This window comes from Mauremys mutica, chromosome 1 (assembly GCF_020497125.1).
Source record: "Mauremys mutica isolate MM-2020 ecotype Southern chromosome 1, ASM2049712v1, whole genome shotgun sequence".
NCBI classification, from domain to species: domain Eukaryota; kingdom Metazoa; phylum Chordata; order Testudines; family Geoemydidae; genus Mauremys; species Mauremys mutica.
This window is the reverse complement of record NC_059072.1, coordinates 225,501,895-225,524,512: the sequence shown is the minus strand read 5'-3', so window position 1 is coordinate 225,524,512 and position 22,618 is coordinate 225,501,895. Positions and strand designations below refer to the sequence as shown.

General features: G+C 42.1%; 2 protein-coding genes across 12 annotated transcripts in view; one reads left to right on the top strand and one right to left on the bottom strand.

Annotated features, from left to right (window-relative positions):
• PPEF1 (protein phosphatase with EF-hand domain 1) overlaps positions 1-6,219 on the top strand; it is a 69,408-nt gene extending 63,189 nt beyond the window's left edge. For all 7 annotated transcript variants that reach the window (XM_045017475.1, XM_045017220.1, XM_045017245.1 and 4 more), the window contains 5 exons: positions 321-463; positions 1,454-1,560; positions 3,803-3,966; positions 5,049-5,133; positions 5,327-6,219. In XM_045017475.1, the coding sequence (XP_044873410.1) occupies positions 321-463; positions 1,454-1,560; positions 3,803-3,966; positions 5,049-5,133; positions 5,327-5,511 (684 nt within the window). In that variant the 3' untranslated portion in view covers positions 5,512-6,219. The remainder of the gene's footprint in view (positions 1-320; positions 464-1,453; positions 1,561-3,802; positions 3,967-5,048; positions 5,134-5,326) is intronic.
• A 9,295-nt stretch (positions 6,220-15,514) lies between these two features.
• The window catches only part of PHKA2 (phosphorylase kinase regulatory subunit alpha 2), a 72,399-nt gene continuing 65,295 nt past the window's right edge, over positions 15,515-22,618 (bottom strand). For all 5 annotated transcript variants that reach the window (XM_045016777.1, XM_045016548.1, XM_045016867.1 and 2 more), the window contains 2 exons: positions 18,287-18,487; positions 15,515-17,692 (listed from right to left, as the gene is read on the bottom strand). In XM_045016777.1, the coding sequence (XP_044872712.1) occupies positions 17,519-17,692; positions 18,287-18,487 (375 nt within the window). In that variant the 3' untranslated portion in view covers positions 15,515-17,518. The remainder of the gene's footprint in view (positions 17,693-18,286; positions 18,488-22,618) is intronic.

Here is a 22,618-nt window from a genome sequence, read left to right as displayed (position 1 = left end):
TGGCTAGAAGGAAGGGAAGGAGATTCAGAACCATTTAGACTCCAGGGAACTGTTGCCTTTGTGGCAAGTTTAGTTATATGTTGTTTGTCTTATAAAGTGAAGTCCTCATGGAACAAATGAAAAATGTAGTCCTGAAGCAGGACTAGAGTTGACATTTTGTTTAGCTGAGCAGCCATTGGCAGACGTATAGATTTATTAGGGTTTTACACTGGATTTAATTCATTTTGTAACCTCTCAGTTTTCTAAAGCCAGTTTTAAACTTCAGTCCAAAAAGGTGGCAGCTTTAATCAATCTCATTGATTTCTTTTTTCTTTTATCAGGTTATCACTATTTTTTCTGCCTCTAACTACTATGAAGATGGCAGCAATCGTGGTGCTTATCTAAAACTGAATCCTGATTTGATACCTCGCTTTGTGCAGTATCAAGTCAGCAAATGCACACGCAAACAGACTCTTCACCAGAGGTACAGTAAGGACAACACATCTAATAAATAGGTGCTGACCCCGTGGGTGCTCCCACCCTGCTCACCCGCCAGTGGCCCCTGCCAATCAACTCCTCCTGTTCCCTCCCAGCGCCTCCTGAACAGCTGTTCTGCAGCGGGCCAGAGGCACTGGGATGGAGTGGGGGAGGAGCAGGGATGAGGGGTGCTCGGAGGAGGGGGTGAAAAAGGCGGGGCAGGGGTGGAGCAGGGATGGGAAGAGGTGGGGTGGTGATTGGGCCTTGAGGGAAGGGGTGGAGTGGGGGTGAGGCATGGGGCTAAGTGGGGGTTGAGCACCCCCAGGGAAAATTAGAAGCCAGCACCTGTGAATACATGTACAGTGTATCAATGTGAACCCAGAATGTATGAATTTTTCACGGTACAAGTTACATGAGAGGTTTAATTGTATTTGCACAGCTCTTTATGTTACTTGGTTTTCTTTTTTTTTTTAATGGATTTAAAACAAATGTGATAACAGATAAAAGGGGTTCCAACAGCTCTAATTTGATTGTTCTGAGTTATTTGCAGTACTATAAAGAGATTCAAGGATTTGAATTGTATAAGACAGCAAATGTATAGGATATATGTCGGGCCTGATTCGCCATCGTATGATACCATTTTCACACTGGTGTAATGCCATGGTATAAAACTGGAGGAATACTGGGGTGAATCAAGCCCAAGAATTTTGTCAGCACAATTCTGCCATGCCTGGCGCTAGAGTCAGCTTTGCTAATGTAAAGGACTTATAACTTGACTGTGCAATGTCTGCCATAAATAACTGAGCCACCAGATAAGCTCAGACAATTCTTTTTGGTTTTTTAATGTCACTGCTTTAGGAGGGCTTGTTGCAGGGCTCCTAAACTGAGATTGTTTGTTACAGAGGATTGGTACACAATAAATACTGCATATGGAAACATTTGAAGAGCTAGAGAATTTCAACCCTTTAATTGTCCACTCTGATTATTTTCTTCATAGGGTGAGTGTAGTTGAATGGTCTGCATTAAAGTCATTACGAGAGAAACTTTACTCCCGGAGATCAGAACTCATTGCAGCTTTCAGACAGTACGACCCAAATTACACAGGTAATGAAACCAACCACACTTCTCCTTTCATTTGCAAATGAAAGTAACGAGCTCTTAAAATTAAGTTGCCAGCATTGTCATTGAATAGGACTAAAAATCAACGTTCTCTAAAATGTAGTCAACAGCTATTAAATATCTGGATTTGTATTATTATTTTATTATATTACTAATATAACATTATTTCTTCTGTGTAGTAGGATCATTTCCTGTGTAAAGGCACACAAACACTGCATAGAACAAACTTCCCCCAAACTGGAGTGCATCAAGAGTACCGTTTGTCTTAATACTTGATACGTATCAGGAGCACAACATATTTTTCACATGAATGACACCCACTGAGGCAACTGTAATCTGTAAAATACATGATTAAACAAAGGAAGATCCTAATTCTGTGAGACTGAGTGTCCCCAATTCCCAATGAAGTCAATAAGAGCTAAGGGCCCTCAGCACCTTACACGAGGTACTCAACACTTCAAAGGGATCAGGCCTTAAATATGCCTGTGAAAAGGTTGCTGTTGGATGCCATTGGAGTAGGTCTAGAAAGCGATTTCCTGCTTTGTCCTTCGTCACTGGATCTTTGCCAGTGCTTATATAAGTACAAGGCAGAGTAGAAGAATATGCCAGGGAATCAGGGATGCATCATAGTGCACTGCTGGGTGGAGGTCTTGTGAAGAATTTCAGGGTTTTGCATTTGTGAGGCTTGGCGAATGGACTCAAGTCATGTCGGGTGGGTGTAAGTTTCACGAGCTCCCAGAGTTCCCCATAAGTGAGGTGACAGTCTGAAGAATGTCCCTGGCTCAGGCATCAGCCTCTCCATTTTCTGTCCAAAGAATATGCTGCGCAGTTAGATTCCATACCTTTGAGTGTCAATCTGCCATCCTCCACCGAATAACACATAGCACTTTGTACTACCCTACTTAGGCCCAGTGGGTTTCTTGTTCCTGGGAATTAGGAACTGCACAAAAGCTTCTTCCAAGTCAGCAGTGTCCAGAGCTGCCTCTTGCTGTATTGCAGCACAAGGTTTCTGAAAATGGGGGATGGAGGTGTGGAGAAACCTGACCGGTTCGCTTATTCATATAGGAGCCTGATGGATTCTGTGGGATCCTGTGTAGCTCTGTTATAGGAGAGCTTTGAAGTATGGAATTGTTTGATTATCCAGCCTGATTTGCTGCCTCAGTGGCCGGGGAGTCTCCAATTACTCTTTGTATGGGAAACCATCTCATGTTTCCCGGGAGGTGGGGTTTAGGTGTGACAGTTAGTCAATGATCAGAGGGGTAGCTGTGTTAGTCTGGATCTGTAAAAAGCGACACAGAGTCCTGTGGCACCTTATAGACTAACAGACATATTGGAGCATAAGCTTTCGTGGGTTAATTCCCACTTCGTCAGATGCATGCTTCTTTCCAGGTGAAATGAGTGAAGGGGTTGGTATTGAAGTCCAGGCCTCAGGGCCTTAAGCATCATACTGGAAGAGGAATCCAACTAAGAAAAAGTGGGCAGCTGAAGAAATTCACAGATAGAAAATGCCTCAACTATGAGAGAGGGTTTGGGCGGGCACAAGTCTAGCAGTGCTAAGGCAGTCCCTGCCTCGGGAGCATTTCCAAACTCCTCCGTTGCTAGACATCTTCAGAAAGCTATGTGGGTGTGGAACTGAGGACAAGGGTAAAAAGTCAGAGCGTGAGCACCTCCGCCAGATAGTCTGACAAGTCCCTAGAATAGGTGAAGCTGTCAGGCAATGCACTAGAGAACATAAACACTGAGGTATCAAGTGAAGGTAAATCTGTGGCTGTTTGACATTGGATGGACTATTTGCATAGGAATAGGGATTGAAATCTTGGGGCACCGAAAATCTTTTCCTCATGACAGTACCTCACCCGATGTCCTTTAAAAGTGATAACCCAAATGTTAAGGTCGTAAACACCATTTCAGAGCTAAACAGTCAAGTCACATTTTCTAGGTCTTATGTTGCCCTGTCAGCTGTGCATGGTAATATAGCTACAGTACATGTTTGCAGGACCTCAAATCTGTAACATTCCTTTTGAATAAAGTAATTGCTCAGTATACAGTTATTTCAAAAGTACTGAAATACTTCAAATATTTTCTAGTTTTTCTGTGTCAAAGAATATCTGCATTAGACTATTCTGCAACTTGTTAAAAAAACCAGCAACAAAAATGGCTAGCAGTTAGTAAGAGTGTGTTGTTTGGCATGCATAATTTATAACCATGAAATGATCCATTTTGACAGGAAGAATTTCTGCCACTGAATGGGCATCAGCAATGGAATCTGTTTTGCATCTGGATCTCCCGTGGAGGACTCTGCGTTCTCGGTTGGTGCAGCTTGCTCCAGATGGAAGTGTCGAGTATCTTTCATGTTTTAATGATTTGGAAATAGAGCCAGCCATAAAAGAGGTAAGAGGAAAAAGAGTCATATCCAAATCTTAGAGGAATATTTTCTTGGAGGCTGGCTGCTAAGGGCCAGATTTTCAAAAACGTTCAGCACTCACAATTGAGGCCAGATTTTCAAAACGCTCAATTTCCATATAGGAAGCTAAATAAAATGGTCATATTTTCAAAAAGTGCTAAATAGGATGTGAGCTCTTTTAACATCTCTCCATTTAGTAAAGTGACTTAAGGGTTTTTCTACACTGTTAAGTGAAGGCCTGATTGTTGTCTGGATAGGCGTACCTTTAATTTATCTAGCATGAGTGACAGTGGCAGTGAACACATGGTGGCATGAGCTTGTACTTGGGCTAGCCACCCGAGTGCAAGTCTGCTGGGGACCCTGGGTACAGGCGCAGGTTGCAAGGCTGTGCTGAAGCCCATGCTTCCGTTTCTAATGTTAGCTGTGCTAGCTAGATGAAAGCTGCTATGGGTATGCTACTGTGCTTCAGTCATGATTTCACTTGCAGTGTGAATTTACCTAAACAAAAACAAAGAGGAGTCTGATGGCACTTTAAAGACTAAGATTTATTTGGGCATAAGCTTTCATGGGTAAAAACCCACTTCAGATGCCTGGAGACCTAAATAGGAGCACTTGGGTGCTGAGCCCTTTTGCAAGTCTGGTCTGTAGTTGAAGTTTCCTTTTTTTTCAAAGTAAGAACAGCCAGGTCACTTTCCATATGCACCTCTAAGTTGTGTGTCTTTGAGTGCATAATATGCAGCACCCCCAATAGGTTATTTGCACTTTCATTAATAATCACTGATCATAGATGTGAAAGGCTCCTTATCCCAGTGACAATTCTCTTATCCATTTCGTGGCAATGTATCTGGCAATTGAAAGACAGACAGGTACTGTCTACTGCTGTGTTTTCAGGGCCGAGGAGAAATCCCCGCTTGGAAGCTGTACTGAAGGAGTCTTTTTAATATTTGAAAATGTATGCTTTGTGTATTTGTTTTGTTTTTTAGATTGGCACAATGTCTGTCCTGTTTGTTAGTGTAAATCAGATTGAGGTACGATCCGCCCATGGTATGTAATTTGAAAATCTTTTTAGGTTCAACCAGCTTTGGTGGAAACCCTGTACAGATACAGAACTGATCTGGAGATAATCTTTAACATCATTGACAAAGATCATTCAGGTACATGAGGGTAATTTCTGCTTACAACTACACATCTATGAAGCATATATTTGTTATTGCGTGTAAGTGATGTGTGTCTTAGGTGGCCCTTACATAACAAATAAATTCAAATGGTGGTAGGTGGCAGATAGCCCTTTTGAGGGGAGACAGGTGAGTTGAACAGTGCACTGCTTCTCTCTTCTGTCTCCTTTAGGTCTGATCTCCATTGAGGAATTTCGCCAGACATGGAAACTCTTCAATTCTCATCTCAAAATCGACATAGATGATGAATCCATTGACAACCTAGCCCGCAGCATTGACTTCAACAAAGATGGCAGCATTGACTTCAATGAATTTTTAGAGGCCTTTCATGTGGTTAATAAATTTGAAAACAAGTAGAACCAGAATTAATTTCAGAAGTTCTTGTCCGGAGCTTGACTATCTTCCGGTGATGATATGCTGCATTGAGAAATGTAATGCCTGTCTGAGAAAGAAGGGACTGCATGGTAAACGTATGAGGTGGAGAACCAGAAGCACGGTGCTGTTTGGGGAAGTCATTTCTTAGCCAGTTGTAAACTGTGGACAGCTGCTAGACTGGAGAATATTAATGAGAAGAGACAAAAAACTTTAACATGCTTCTTATGAGGTGGTCGCCTGATGGTAGAGCAGGACATGCCATATTAGCAACTTGTTTGATTCCAGTCCTTGTTTCTTTATCACCTGACCATTGGGAACTTGATCACTGCCAGTGTAGCTCCTTTAACCCTGTGGGAAGTTAAGATGAACTTCTTTGTGTGGCTCAACAACAGTCCTCGCAGATTAGAAGAATTGATGTACTCTGAAGGAAGTCCTTTCTGATAGGGAAAAGTAGAGAGATCCTTCGGACCAGCTATCCTACGGTTGAAAACTGAGAGGAGAAACTCATTTACAGAAATTATTCTACATTTAAACTAGTATTTTGCATGATAATAAATTAATAATTTCAGCTCACTACTACCTCTTTTACTATTGTTTACGTACATAGCCTATTATTTAAATACAGAAAGTGCTTGCTCTTGTTACTGATTCCCCGTGAGCTAGGGTAGTTAATAAACATTCTTTTGAAAAGCCTGCCCTTATGTTTTTTTTCTGAATAGGTCTCATTATGATAAGAATGGAGATCCATTAAGCTTAGACTCAAAGTACGTTACTGTCTTGAATGGGCATAAATATGTGGTCAATAACAGAATAAAAATCTTAGCTTTCAAAGCAATTAGAAATGTGGTATATTATCCTGCTTCACTGCTCTTGGTATTGTATGGATCACACAGTAGAACGTTGATTTCCTCCATAAATAACTTGGGTATTTTATTAAAGAGGAATTGATTAAGAAAATGCTGGTAATAAGGAAGCATGGTGACACTGAGCATGAGATGCTTCAACATAGCAAAGAAAAAGTTCTTGGATTTGAACATCATATGGAGTGGGGTCATGGAACACAGCCATACAAGGGGTTTAGATTCCAAGAAAGCAACGTGTGGGATATTAAGAAAATGACTGAGCTTGGTGCAGTGGGAGGAAGTATTTCAATGTATGTTTGGAACAATACTGGAACATTCTGTGCCATCATAAACTGCAACAAACGACACTTCCTCTGAAAGACAATAGAAGAAAGAAAGAATAATAGGTGGCCAGTGTGACTCTAGAAGGGACTGTTTAGTGATATTAAGGTTAATAGAAGAAATAGTATTTGTGTGTGCAGAGAATTAGCTTGCAAAAAAGCAGAATCAACTAGTGTGATACAAAGGGGATAAGTAGAGTAATAAAGGCCTATAGGTGAGCTTGTGAAGTCTTACTTTAACAACAAAATGTTCTGGCCATTGGGACCTAATCCCACTCTCACTGAAGTCTAAGAATATTTTTCCATTGACTTCATTGGAAGGATCAGTGCCAGTTAGAAGCACTGAAGACCTTGTGAGTACTGCATGAAGAGGTGTCAGTAAGAAGCATGTTTGGATGACACTTGTCTGAGGTTTTATGTGTTTTGTTATTTCTTGGAAGTCTCCAATTATCTGGCAAGTACGTGGGATTACTCTGTAGTTAAAATTTTCCGCCCAAGCTGCCCTGGTGACCCTGCCAGGAAGGAGCGAGGGGAGTGGAGGCACCGCCAAATAATTTCATAGCAAAAAAAGAAAAAAAGATTCACCCTTCTGAGTGGGTGGTGGGATCCAAAACAACCCAGACCTGTCCATCAAAACCTGTAAGCGGATTGCCATTAAAGGAGGTAATCAGGTGGAGAGGGGCGCTACACTCACAACAGTGTACAGCTGAGCGGGGTCCATGCTTATCGTGCTATATGGCATCTGCCTGGGTAACCCAGGCTTACAAAAAAAGCTGTGAAAAAGGCTGGGTTTGTTTGCTGTTGATTTCAGGGAGTGAGGGAGGCAAGTGCATCATGGGAGGCTAATACTATGTTCCCATAGCCACCCGCACCAATGTTTTGGTCCCAAAATTCCACTCGGCTATATGCACTGTGGGCTAGCTACCCCCAGTGCAGCGCTCTGTGCATCGATGCAATCCCTGCTAGCGCGAATGCACGCTGTCGACACAATGAGCGTAGTGTGGCCACGCAAGATCAACTTCCTTAAACTGGAGGCTTGGTGTTGACTTACATGAATTCAACCTAACTTTGTAGTGTGAACCTGGCCTGGGATTATATACATCCTATTGTTTGGGACACTTCCAGAGCATGGGGGCATAAAGTTATAGCACTAGAAATCACTGAAAAATACCACACACATTCATACTAGCCTTGCTGTTAGGTATTTTCTACTGAAAGCATGCACACAAAAGATGCTAAAGAGAAGAAAGGGCACCTGTTTTGTGCTTTGCAGCTTTAATTACTGACAATTTGTCATGTTTTAACCTCTGAGATTTGTTTGAAAGGCTGGCACTCCTAGTTAGGTTGCTTTCCTGGGCCTTGAGCATGGTACTGACTGACACGTGAATTAATCTTCACGCCCTGCTAAAATAATTGAATTTTTAAGCGAAAAGAGTTCCTAAGCATCTATGGCTCTGGCACCGTCTGCACAGAATAACATTTGGGGTCCTTCATGGATTCAGACATCCAACCATGGAGCTCAGCTGCAGGATGAGGCCCATAATTGGATGTGCACTGGCCTTTTAAGGGAAATTATAAGCAAGCATGTGCCAGTCCTGGTTCAGCCCCAACAATGGCATTCTGGGAGATCTAGCCCTAAAATGGAGTGAGGGGTTGCAGGATCATGTGACTAAAGGAACATGTGACCAAGCTCAGATAACTGCAGGACTATACATATATGGCATGAGCTGCTTTATAAGGAGTGGGGAAAAAGCTGACCGGGCATTCAGGTCTGTGAAGAAAGCTGGGGAAGCAGCCCAGAGAGGAGCTGTAGTGAGAGCCTGTGACGGGGCAGAAAACCCAAAAGGAAGTAATCTGTTCACGACCTGACACAGCTAGATGTGAAAGGACTCCAGGGAGGAGACATGCACCAAAGCAACACTTTACCGGGCAATATTGCAGTCCTCCAGCCAAAGATGGGGCAACTGACATGACCTGACATCAGGGAGGTACGGGAACCTGTTCCATGAGTTCACTGCTTATTTTGTAATGAAAGAGGTGCCGTGGCTATGAATTGCCAAGCCTGGAGGTGCTGGGGCTCAGCCCTGGCAAAAATGAAGCACAGCATGAGTCTATATGGTAACCACGAGCAACAGGTAGATAAAGAACAAATCCTATCCGATTAACTTGGGGGGAGGGGGATGGAGGAATTAAAATTAGTGGCTGAAGGGAATGTAGTAGATATAATATATGTGACTGTATGCGAAATAGTGCAGCATATGGGCCTGCTTGACTTCCATGGGCTTTGGTTTAAGCCCTGCGTGAGCAGACAAGGGAGGAGAACCGAGACTCGAGCTCCCGTAACATGCTGCATACCTCCAATTTACATTACCTTTATTTTCTTAGGCTACTGTTGTGCCTCATGGCACTTCAGGATTTAGGGAAGCTTATTTAGAGAATGCTCATTTAAATTGCATTTATTTAAAAGTTCTGTGCCCATTTACCTTTGTAATAACTAAAAGAATACTCACACTTCTAGAAACGTACATACCTCAGAATTAGGCCCAAGCCTCCAGTTGCTTGACAAGAATTTGGAAATAAACTTAAAGTATGCTCCAGTGACAGTCTATTCCTTGGCCCTTTCAGCTGCATTGTTTTGGGCTGTTAAGAGCAAATATTGTGCATGTCAATCTTGGGAGCTGTGTTTTTTGTTCCACACGATCGTCTCCTTTGGGTGCAGAAATGCAGTACCTAACTACAAGGAACGCTTTGTTGTGTGACAACTTATGAAATTCAGGCAGATTTCTAAATAATCCCAACTGTGTAGGATGCTGCGTTATGTGCAGATGTCAATGACTTGGCTTTCCAAAGTTTGAATTCTATGTTCCTTAGGTTCTTTATATCATGCCTATATAGCATGCAAAAGGTTTTTGAGACGGTGGAATATGTCTATGAAGCTGTACATGCCTCTTCTGTATAAGTGGGTATGGATCTAAAGTCCCAACTCTGTGGTATCAAACTGTCACACTGTAATTAATAGGAATTTGTCCAAAAGGTTGCAGTACACTAATAAATGACCTTGCCTATGGAAAAAACGGGCTGTCAATCAGGAGTCACAACAGGCTTTCATTTAAAATAATCAAATGGCAGGTATGTAGCACATAGAAATGTAAACACCTTTAACCAGTACTCCTGCTTGCCAATAGGTTCTCTGAAGTGACCGGATGTTTTGCAGCAGAGGGAATCAACTTCACTCATAGCATTTGGGCATGTCAGTCTGTTGTTATGCTGCACCCATCACTGGAATATGAGGGTTCAAAGGCAGATAACGAATAAAGGGAGTGTAGGGGGGAGGGGGATGTTCTGTACATTTCAGATGCTGAAACTGGGTTAGTTTGATGCCAAATATGGATAAGTGTCAAGGTGGAGGCAAGAGAAGTTCTTACATGTGCCCATCCCCCCAAATAGACCCCGGAGACAGCTAGGTAAAGGCAATTCCATTTCCTGAAGGATTTTGAAATTTGGCTTCATTTCAGATTGGGACAAAAATCTGAAAACGTAGACATTCTCCTTAGGAGACTTTCTGAATATTGCTTTTTTTATTTCAATGTTGACTTTGGACAATTTGTATTGTAATACAAATTGTCCAAAGTGATTTAAAAAAAAAAATCAAATGTTTCATTCCCACCAGGGCCGGCTCCAGGCACCAGCGCAGCAAGCAGGTGCCTGGGGTAGCCAAGGGGAAGGGGCAGCACATCCGGCTCTTTGGCAGCGGGTCCCTCAGTCCCTCTCGGACGGAGGGAAGGACCTGCCACCAAATTGCCACCAAAGAATGAAGCGGCGGCAGTAGAGCTGCCGCCAAAGTGCTGCTGACTGCGACCTTCCCCCCCCCCCCCCCGCCGCTTGGGGTAGCAAAAACGCTGGAGCTGGCCCTGATTCCCACCATGTTTTGTCATTGTTGGAACTTTTTCATATTTTCTCCTAAATGCCATGTTGGTGGAATTGCCACGATTTCACAATGCTTTTCAAAAGAACTGCATTTTTTGATGGGAAAATGATTCCCTCAAGGTTTTTCTGATCAGTGCTAGCCCTAAACATTACCCCTATGGTGGTGAAAAACTCTGCCCATGGAAGTTGGAGTTGGCTTAAAAATAGCTTGTGCTCAAAAGTCAGAGGAGCATCTTCCCGTGGAGTGATAAGGGCCAGGGCTAGGGGAGGGTGGAGGCAAAGCACATCACCCATTGTGGGAGAAAACAAGCAGGTGCAATGGTACTGGGGAAGCACACTCTAGAAAAGTGTTCTCGGTCAGCTGGCTGGAGGTGGTACATGCTACCCCTCACCCCCTTTAGGGTTCCTAGCAGTTTCCCAGAGAAGCTTGCTATGCAAGGGAGCTTCCTGCCACCCAACAGGAGGATTTTGAGGTAGGAGGAGAATGGAGAGCTAATCACCTCATGCTCAGTCACAGGCAATATTGCCCTGGGCCCCTTCCCTGGATAAGCAAAGGTGCTGCTGATGAGAGGGAAAAAATACTCATGTCCCTTCCCTTCCTTGCTGCCAATTTCTGGGTGAGAGGAGCTCTAGCAGGAGTGCTGGAACAATTTGTATAGTGGGAGTGCTGATAGCCATTGAACCAAACTGTAAACCCTGTATATTAGGGATCAGCAACCTTTGGCAGGGGCTAGGCTGGTTTGTTTACCCGCCGCGTCTGCAGGTTTGGCCAGTCGCAGCTCCCACTGGCTGCGGTTTGCTGTTCAAGGTCAATGGGGGCTGCGGCCAGCGGCACGGGCTGAGGGATATAATGGCGGGCCTGCTGTATGTAACGGAAACCACTTCAACGCTATTCCTTCCACAAGTCCTGCTGTTCAGAGGAAGAGGAGCCCCATGTCTCTCCCCCCCACCTCTATATCTGATAGTGGGAAGGGCTGGACCCATATTTTTTCATGCTGTGCATGGAGGTTGATGTTCTGAGTGCACTTTAAAAAGCATTTTAGGGTCCTTTATAACAAGGAAAGAAAGAAAGAAAAAGAAACCCTACCAAAAACTAATTTTGTAAATAATACCATATTGGGTAAAAACAAAATTAGAAAGTTTCAGCTCATGGATTTGAAAAATACATTTAGCCAGAGTTAATTTTACTGAAGAATAGCTCAGATACTCAAAGCAAAGTTTATTGGTGAGCAGAAGAAAATAACCACATTTAAAGCTTTTAAAATTAATCCCAAAATGTAGTAACATCCTCTGCTGAGCCACCATTTCTAAAGTCTGTTTACAGCTGGAAAATCATGGTGCATTACTGTCCAACTTTACACTTAAAATAGTCCAGTTCATATGAATATAGTTAGCGCAAAGAGAGGCACTGCATTCTAATTTTAGAAAAGTACTGATGATCATAGCACAGACATATATATACACACACACACACACACACACACACACACGAGGCTATGAGCCACAATGGCTGGATAGCATGCATTTTTTTGCCATCAATATTGATCTACACTCCTACAGTGTATGCTGTATTAATGATATTCATTGCATGCTGTCCACGCCTTCCTCCAGTTCTGGGAGAGAGCTGCACCTACAGGAAAGAAGTATTTAAGCTCTACTTTTAAAATACACTTTTTAAAAGTAAGCCCATGACACAACTCTGAGCAGGTATTGCTAGGAGGACCTGCTGGGGCATTCTGAATAACATCTTCAGAAAACACATATTCCATCTATATTGTGCATTATGAGCAACAGGGAATGGATCACTGGATGATTACCTGTTTCGTTCATTCGCACTGGGGCACCAGGCATTGACCAATGGGGAAGACAGGATACTGGGCTAGATGCATATTAAGAGATCCATTACTCTAACCTCTCAGAGCACTTGTTACTACACTTATTAAAAGTACATCAATTTCTCTTAGTATGTAAAACAAGTTGTTAGTGACAGATGTGTACACTACCTCTAGCCCTGATTTTATATGACACTGGTAGCAAGCCCAGCACCATTGGCTTAACACTCATTGATCCATAGATATGTGGCTGGCAATATCCAGTGGAGATTTCTGCTGTACTTAAACTGCAAAAATGTTTCCATAACAGGTGTACAGATTGCCTCTTTGGCATATTCTCGTGAACTCTCTATGTACACTAATAGCCAGATTTTTCAAGAGTGCTCAGCTAGCAGCCCAGTGAAGTCAATGGAAGTCTTGCCACTGACTTCAATGGGCAGTGGATGAGGCCCTAAATTAGGCTTGGCCCTGCTGGGGGAAATGGGGCATTAATGAAACGATAGTTTATATTCAGTCCTTGATTTTTTTCTCCATTTATGCTGTAAAGAAGCAAATGGTCCTAGTGACGTCTGTCGTGGATTCCTTTGTAACTAATAGCCGAGGTAAACTTCATGATGATGCACAGCCACTTATCCTTAGGAAAAGACAGGCTATCTTGGCATTGACATATGCTGTTGCTTTGGACAAGTCACATAATTGCTCTATTTCAGTTTCCCCAGCTGTAAAGTATGAATAATATTTACCTTCAAGGATGTTGTGAACGACTTTTCCAAATTCTACTTCTCTGTAACAAGTTTTTTTTTTTAAATGAGCAAGTAACTCATAACTAATATGAATAGATTTTTGTGCCTGGCCTCGTAAGTTTTCCTCACTATTTTGTAAGGCTGTCTGAGGACTGATTAGACACAGTGAAAGTGAAGAGTGCTAAGCATAGGCAACAGGTCAGAACCAGTGATTAAACTATAAAAGCTTAATAAAATTCTAACAATGTTAAACAGTTAAGGATTTGATACAATTGGGAGAGGGGAGGAAAAAGTATTGGTTCAATGAATGGAGACTGAACCCTAATGCTACTTCATGCAAAAGCTGGACCTAGTACTACTATACCAGGGGTCGGCAACCTTTCCGCAGTGGTGTGCCGAGTCTTCATGTATACACTCTAATTTAAGGCTTCGCATGCCGGTAATGCATTTTAACGTTTTTTTAGAAGGTCTCTCTATAAGTCTATAATATATAACCAAACTACTGTTATATGTAAAGTAAACAAGGTTTTCAAAATGTTTCAGAAGCATTATTTAAAATTCAATTAAAATGCAGATCTTCTCAGTTTAGTGTGATCCTTGCCCTTGCTGAGTTTTCCAATGTCTGGCATGTATTTGGATACTTTAAGCTGCACACAGGCTTCTAAGTGATCAGTTGTTAACTGGCTAGAACCCCAGATCGGCAGCTGAGGTGAGTGGAGCTGGCGGCTGGTAGGGCTGAGCAGGACCAGAGGCCTGGACCCTGTCTGGCAGGGGTCCTGTGCTGGAACTCCTGCCGGAAGCAAGGTGAGTGGGGCTGTGGCGAGGACCCCGGCTGGCAAGGGGCCACAGCGGGAACCCCAGAGCGGTGGCAGGCTGAGTGGGTCAGCCTGCACCACGTGACATTAAAAATCAGCTTGTGTGCCACCTTTGTTTGGCACGCATGCCATAGGTTGCCGACCCCTACACTATACAGTAGCCACAGTATGCTAGTACCGTTTTATTATTCTGGTCCTGCACCATCTCAGACCAATTTTCTGTTTTCAGACATGTCTGATATTTCAAGGAAGCAGTGTAGGTGTTTCCTTTGTGACAGCTCCAGTCTGCTCTTGCATCAGCACTGCCTGTCAAACTAAAACAGTGGGTCTCAGGTGGTCCATTTTCATTCCATTAATGCCCCCATTTCCAAGACACATGAGGTGTCTGTTTACCCTAGTCTTATTTATTTTCCATAAATTAGTTCCCAGAGTTAGAAGTTGGACATGTCATTCATTTTTCACTTCTTGAGGATGCCTGACAACCAAATCAAGTCTTTGGTAATGAGCTTACCCTAAATAAACTGAAAAAGATTGCGTGTAACTGGAAACACACACTAGACTCAATAATGGTTGATTCATAAACTTCCTAACACATCTGAATCCCCTGCAGAGAGGTTGCTACAAGACACCTTCATGACCCAGTTAAGTTTGCCCTGTTTCAGGAACAATGATTCCAGCAATGAATGGTACAGATTTTAATATATTCCTTTAAAAAGAAGTTCAGGGAAAAAGGCAACAGATGAGTGAGTCAACCTAGAAGTATAAATGGGTGATTGGTCCAGTCACACTGCAATTCAGAATTCGCTGTACTATCTCTCACCCTTTTGTACTGAACTGTTCCACACTTCTAAATTACATAAAAGTATTTTTCCTATGAATGCACTTCACTGATTGTGTTAGTATCACTTTTAGACAGACTAAAAACCAGTATTTCTAAACCATGGATACCAAGCTAGTTTATATTATGAATGGTAACTTTTTTTTTTTTTTTAAAGTATCAGAGGGGTAGCCGTGTTAGTCTGGATCCGTAAAAGCAGCAAAGAGTCCTGTGGCACCTTATAGACTAACAGACGTCTGTTAGTCTATAAGGTGCCACAGGACTCTCTGCTTTTTTGCTTTTTTTTTTTTTTTTTAAGTTACATGCACATGCAAATTTAAATGTGTAAATGGTAGTATTTTGCTGTGGACCCTAATCTATTTTAAAGCTCTATTTAGCAGCATACAAATGTCAGATTTTAGCAGTCTTGTCTTGTTCTGCAAATTTTAAAACTGTTAATGTCTCAGACTGAATAAAAAAAAGCACATTAAAACAGATTTGAGAGAGAACCTTCTTGCATCTCAATCAAAGAGCTCTGCATGAAAAGGGAAAAATTATTGACATTACCGAAGCTTTATAGGGAACCTAATAAAATAAGAGCTTATATAAGTCCCTCACATATGAACATGCATATACAGTATACATTACTTTTCAATGTAAGGCTTGGCCTGTTTAAATTGGAGAATTTTTTTATTTTAATTAGAAAATGAGCTAAAACATTCTCTCAGCACATGTATACAAACTAAAAGCTATGACTAAACAAAAGTACAAATGGGCATATATAAGATACTGATTTCCAAATGCATTTGAGCTACTCATCCCTGCTCCTTACACCATTAACAATTTTTTGCCTTGGTAATAAGCACACATGCACCTGCCTCTTCCCCCATGTACAGTCTATCCAGAAAGGCTGTGCATCCTCTTGCTCTTTGGGAAATTCCTAAGCCTAAGACATTGTAAGGGACAACTCTGACCTATGGCACTCATCTCTCCAGCCTGCACAAAATACTGTCTGGATGTGCATTGCTATGGCAGAAGTGCACTGCAGTATCTCACAATATACCCAAGTTTGGGGGGTGAATCTGACTCCTGCCACCTAGCTTGATTGAGATCATGTGGGTTGGGCAGATGATATTGTTTTTCCTTCTCTCCACACACTTTGGAATTAGGAAAACATTTTAAAATGTATGAGATGGAAAAACTATTTCCCTGTAGAAAGACTCAAATAAGTGCTGTTCAAAAGTTCTAATGGCACTAGGACCATTTCTTCATTAGGGTGTTGGTGCTTAAGGAAAGATCCCACTCAAGGTCACTTATTATAAGTAAAAATGAGAGACTGGATGGTATAGTTTCTACTTACCCTTTTACTAATCTGCCACTTGGAATCTACTCCAACCGTCTCTTGTGCACTAGCCAGTAATTTCACCAAACGACTGTACTATTTCACCTCTCTAACATGGCTCTAGCTAAGAACCAGTGGATACTCGTTCAGCCCATTCCACAGGAGCAAGCCTCACCCTTCAGTGGAAGTCAACAAGGGGAAATCATTGTCTTCCTCCACCTTGAGCTCACCTGGGTTAAGCCACAGGAGGGAGCACTGTGGATCTGTATATTTAATCTAAACAAATACAACAAAAAGAGCCTACACATTAAAAGGTACTAAGTATTATCCTGGTGCTGTTTAAAGAGAGTGTTGTTCTCCCTAGTAGAAAAATCTCTAATGGTTCTAGTTACATTTGATGAAGGAGCATCTGTCTAATCAAAGGACATGAAACAAACATCAACTCTTCCTCTAGTAAATCCACATGGTATTCTGGAAGGACGATGCTTATGTATCTCATCTTCTAGGCCATTTACAGTGGACAAGATATTAAGATTTAGAAAGAGTGCTTGAGTGAAGGAAACATATCTTTTGGATCTACAGGCAGCTAGCTGTTTATTAATCTAGCCAGAACGAATATAAGCATAAAACTGTCTTTAAAAGGGGAAGTCAGAGATCAGCTTCTCCAAAGCTGCATTGGTCCAAACGATGTAGGTTTCCCCAAGGCAGATGCTATGTCATCAGAGAGAGGCTACCAATTTATGAAAGCCATAATTCTGATCTCATGCTTGACTTCATTGGTGTTACTCTTGTATCACCCTGGTGTAATTGAGATCAGAATCCGGCTCAATGTGTATTAAAAATAATGCCTGGGTATCACCTGGAAACTAAATAAATCAGAGAAGGATAACACTAAACTGTGTTTTGACTATTCACAACATCAACTTATAGAAGCCATGCTTAAGAGAGAGTTAATTAATTCCAATATACAAAAAAAAAACACTCTCTTTAGTTGGGAAATTTATGCCAGAGGTGCATCTCCCTATTTTTTGATCTCTACACTAATTATTTTCCTCTGGGCATAAGTGCATAATTCTTACTTAATTTACTTTAAATTGCACATTGCATTTAGGGCAGAATAGGCCTCACTCATTGTAATTGTTTCTCATAGTTCTGGAATTAGGCCCAATTCCATCTTCATTGTTCAGCTGTCCCCTACAGGTTGGTGCTCACACATGATGAGTGGTGTTTAAATTCTGTGGAGTGAAAGATATATGGATAGGGAAGAGAGAGGAGAGGGGGGAAAAGAGCTTCTGAATCATTACTTTTGTTTTTTATCATGAGGCATAGCCTACTGCATCAGGCAGCCTGTGCTAGGCAGGAAATCCTGTAAATAGGTGGCTACAGCTTTCGTTAAGTAGGTCATAGTTCCATATGCCCCACTTGGAGCACTGTCATAGAAAAAGTGGCAAATTCCTGTGGCAAGGTCTCGCTCCAAGAAGTCGTCATTTCCTCCAAGTGATTTCTGAGAGGGGGAAAATAAAAAGGAGAGGAGGAGAAAAATCAGATATCCATGTTCAGATCAAAATTACTAAGCTTAAAAAAAAAACTAGACCAGGACTACTATTGTATCCGCACTGAACATGGAAAACAGTTCTCCCTTCACAAATTCCTTTCCAAAGACTGTGGGACAACATAGGTTATTTAGAACCTTTTTCTCTACCTATGCTAATTCAGTTCTCTTAACTTCCCCTTTATGCACCTTATTTTTTGCATTTCTCTGGTAACACATGACTAGCTATTTTTTCCAACTCTACTTAAACAGTGTCCCTTTGGTTTTTAGTATTCTGGTGAAGTAAAAGGTGATTTTAAACAGATATTTAGACTTGAGAGAACATTCCCCTGCTATAACTGTAAAACTGCACCAAAAGAGACTGTATTTTGTTAATTGCAGGAGGTTTTAATCTTCTGAATACATTTTCAAAAGATGCTTACATGACTTGCTTTTTGAGGAGGGAATTTTTTTCCCCACAAATACCAAAAATGGAGTTAGACAGTTTCAAATGCAATACCTTCCCAACCCCACACTCAGATATTACTGGAAATCTGCTGTACCCACCTGTTCCTGAAGAAACAAATCGTTAGCCACGTGCACTATTCGATCCACATGGATTATGCCCCCAATGCTGGTCACCTCTATGTCCGACAGCAGTGTGAGAACAAGAATAGCTTCCACCAGCAGCTGTCTGTATTCAGGCTGGGGTACATGGTTCAGCACTGACTCCACATGCACAGCAAACTTGATTTCACCAGGGGTCATCTGGAAAGTTAGAGGATAGGTTAGTGGAAAGTAGGGCTGTCGATTAACCACAGTTAACTCATGCAATTAACTCAAAAAATGAATTGCGATTAAAAAAGTTAATCACAATTAATTGTAGGTTTAATCGCACTATTAAACAATAGAATACCAATTGAAATTTATTAAATATTTTGGATGTTTTTCTTTATTTTTATATACACTGTAATCTGCGTTGTAATTTAAATCAAAGTGTATATCATTTTGATTACAAATATTTGCACTGTAAAAATTATAAACAAGAATATTTTTCAGTTCTTCTCATACAAGTACTGTAGTGTGATCTCTATTGGGAAAGTGTAACACAAATATAGATTTTTTTGGTTACATAACTGCACTCAAAAACAAAACAATGCAAAACTTTAGTGCTTACAAGTCCACTTAGTCCTACTTCTTATTCATCCAATTGCTAAGACAAACAAGTTTGTTTATATTTACAGGAAATAAATGTAAACAAACACTTATTTACAATGTCACCTAAAAATGAGAACAGGCATTTGCATGGCACTTTTGTAACTGGCATTGCAAGGTATTTATGTGCCAGATATGCTAAACATTTGTATGCCTCAGCTAGCATTCCAGAGGACATGCTGATCATAGAATCATAGATTATTAGGGTTGAAAGAGACCTCAGGAGATCATCTAGTCCAACCGCCTGCTCAAAGCAGGACCAATCCCCAGAGCCCTAAATGGCCCCCTCAAGGATTGAACTCACAACCCTGGGTTTAGCAGGCCAATGCTCAAACCACTGAGCTATCCCTTCCCCCCGATGCTTGTTAAAAAAATGTGTTAATTAAATTTGTGATTGAACTCCTTGGCAGAGAATTGTATGTCCCCTGCTCTGTTCTAGCTGCATTCTGCCATATATTTCATGTTATAGCAGTCTAGGATGATGACCCAGCCCAAGTTCATTTTAAGAACACTTTCACTGCCGATTTCACAAAACGCAAAGAAAGTAACTGTGACACTCTATACCTTGGGGGAACACCCTACACCCCCATGTTCATCTTTATAAAATGATTGTGTGGTATCCAATGCAAAGTTTATCATGTTGGGTGTCTTAGGAAGGTTCATGATGCACTGAGCATGGTTGTTATAGTGATGTTATAGTAATTGTTACAGTAATGTTATAGTAAGGTTACAGGTTACAATTTCATGTATATAGTTAAGAGGCTGAAAATGAATCCTCATGGCTTAGGGCTGATCTACACTGGGGGGGGGAGGGTGTCGATGTACGATACGCAACTTTTGCTGCGGGAATAGCGTAGCTGAAGTCGACATATCTTATTTCGACTTACCTCCCGTCCTCACGGCATAGGATCGACGGCCGCGGCTCCCCCGTCAACTCTGCTTCCGCCTCTCACCCTGGTGGAGTTACGGAGTTGACGGCAGTGTGTTCAGGGATCAATTTATCGCATCTAGACGAGACACGATAAATTGATCCCCGATAGATCGATCACTACCTGCCGATCCGGCGGGTAGTGTGGACGTACCCTTAGAGCAAGCCCAGGCAAAAACTTTCCAAGAACAGAGAGGAAGTTCACATCTTATCAGGGCAGGTATGGGACAAACCCAGCCCAGCCTCACAGGAACAAAAGGCACTGGTCTAGGCAGCAACGAAAGGATCTGTTGGACTCTCGAGTGAGGTATTGCTCACCTGACTCTGAAGGGAGGGAACAAAGGACAAGATAAAAGGGAGAGACGTTTGCCATGTTCTCTCTCTTCCACCTACATCTACAGACACCACACCAAGCGACTGAAGCGCTGATCAAAGGGGAGAGCCTGGCTGAAGAGCAACCAGCCAGGCTGTGGTGAGAAGCATGTAAGTTTGTAAGGGCACTGAAAGTGTTAAGATCAGCTTAGAATATGTTGTGATTTTATTTCATTTGACCAAATCTGACTTGTTATGCTTTGACTTATAATCACTTAAAATGTATCTTTGTAGTTAATAAATCTGTTTGCGTATTCTACCCGAAGCAGTGCGTTTGGTTTGAAGCGTGACAGAGACTCCCCTTGGGATAACAAGCCTGGTACATATCAATTTCTTTGTTAAATTGACAAACACATATAAGCTTGCAGCATCCAGCAGGCATAACTGGACACTTCAAGACGGAGGTTCCTAGGGTTGTGTCTGGGGCCGGAGATATTGGCTAGTGTCATTCGGTTGCAAGTAGCTGGGAGCAGCTTACGTGCCAGAGGTTGTCCCTGAACAGCCCAGGAGTGGGAGTTCTCACAGCAGAGCAGGATAAGGCTGGCTTCCAGAGTCAAGGATTGGAAGGACCTAGCAAATCACCGGTCCAGGTAACACCAGAGGGGAACACCACAGTATCAATGTGAGATTTGTAAAGATAGCTACAGCACTGGACCAAAGGTTTAAGAATCTGAAGTGCCTTCCAAAATCTGAGAGAGACAAGGTGTGGAGCATGCTTAAAGAAGTCTTAAAAGAGCAACACTAGAATGCGGAAACTACAGAACCCAAACCACCAAAAAAGGAAATCAACCTTCTGCTGGTGGCATCTGACTGAGATAATGAAAATGAACATTCGTCAGTCTGCATTACTTTGGATTGTTATCTATCAGAACCTGTCATCAGCAAGGACGCATGTCCCCTGGAATGGTGGTTGAAGCATGAATGGATATATGAATCTTTAGCGCATCTGGCACGTAAATATCATGTGACGCCGGCTACAACAGTGCCATGAGAATGCTTGTTCTCATTTTCAGGTGATATTGTAAATAAGAAGTGGGCAGCGTTATCTCCTGCAAAAGTAAACAAACCTGTCTGTCAGAGTGATTGGCTGACCAAGAAGTAGGACTGAGTGGACTTGCAGGCCCTAAAATTTTACATTGTTTTATTTGAGTGCATTTTTTTTGTAAATAATTCTACACTTATAAGTTCAACTTCCATGATAAAGAGATTGCACTACAGTCCTTGTATTAGGTGAATTGAAAAATAGTATTTCTTTTGTTTTTTTGCAGTACAAATACCTGTAATCAAAAATAAATATAAAGTGAGCACTGTACACTTTGCATTCTGTGTTGTAATTGAAATCAATATATTTAAAAATGTAGAAAACATCCAAAATATTTAAATTAATGGTATTCTATTCTTAACAGTGTGATTAATCGTGTGATTAATCGTGATTAATTTTTTTAATCGCTTGACAGCCCTAGTGAAAAGATAAACAGATAAATGCAAGAAGATAAGGCCCCAGATCCTTCAGTTAAACATTTACTTAACTTTGCACATGTAAACAGTCCCATAGAAATGAATGGGACTACTTGCATATGTAAAACTAAGCACTTGCAAACTGTTTGCAGACTCAAGGCCTACCAATCCAAAAACATTCTGTAACTTCCAGAAAAGTCTGTTACACTATTACTATCTGTCAACACACATTCAGGGCCGGCTCCAGACCCCAGCGCGCCAAGCGCACGCTTGGGGCGGCATTTTGCCGGGAGGGCGGCAGGCGGCTCCGGTGGACCTCCCGCAGGCATGACTGCGGAGGGTCTGCTGGTCCCGCAGCTGCGGTGGACCTCCCGCAGACGTGCCTGCGGAGGGGCCGCTGGTCCCGCAGCTGCGGTGGAGCATCCGCAGGCATGCCTGCGGGAGGTCCACCAGAGCCGCGGGACCAGCGGACCCTCCGCAGGCACGTCTGCAAGAGGGGTCCCCCGGAGCCACGGGACCGGCGACCGGCAGAGCGCCCTGCACGGCGCACTGCCCTTCTTGGGGCGGCTGAATTCCTAGAGCCGCTCCTGCACACATTGCTTACATATGGGAATGTTGATGCTTATCATCTTGCAAATTAATTCTTTGATCACGACACTAACCTCACATTATTTTATGTAGGCATCTTTTTGGATCACAAGTTTTGTTTATGAAGCTAAAGATATTGTAGAGATTAAAAAAAACCCACATCACCTGCTAAGAGTGAATGTTATCCCAAAGACTGATATATACATTGCTGGTAGAACAACCTACTTTGCATGGGCAGAGCTGTACAGATGTCACATGAAATGATAGCCTCAGGAAGTTACGCTTATTTAGTTTGATTCCTATTAACAGTGAAGTTAGATACGGTGAAGGTCAGATAG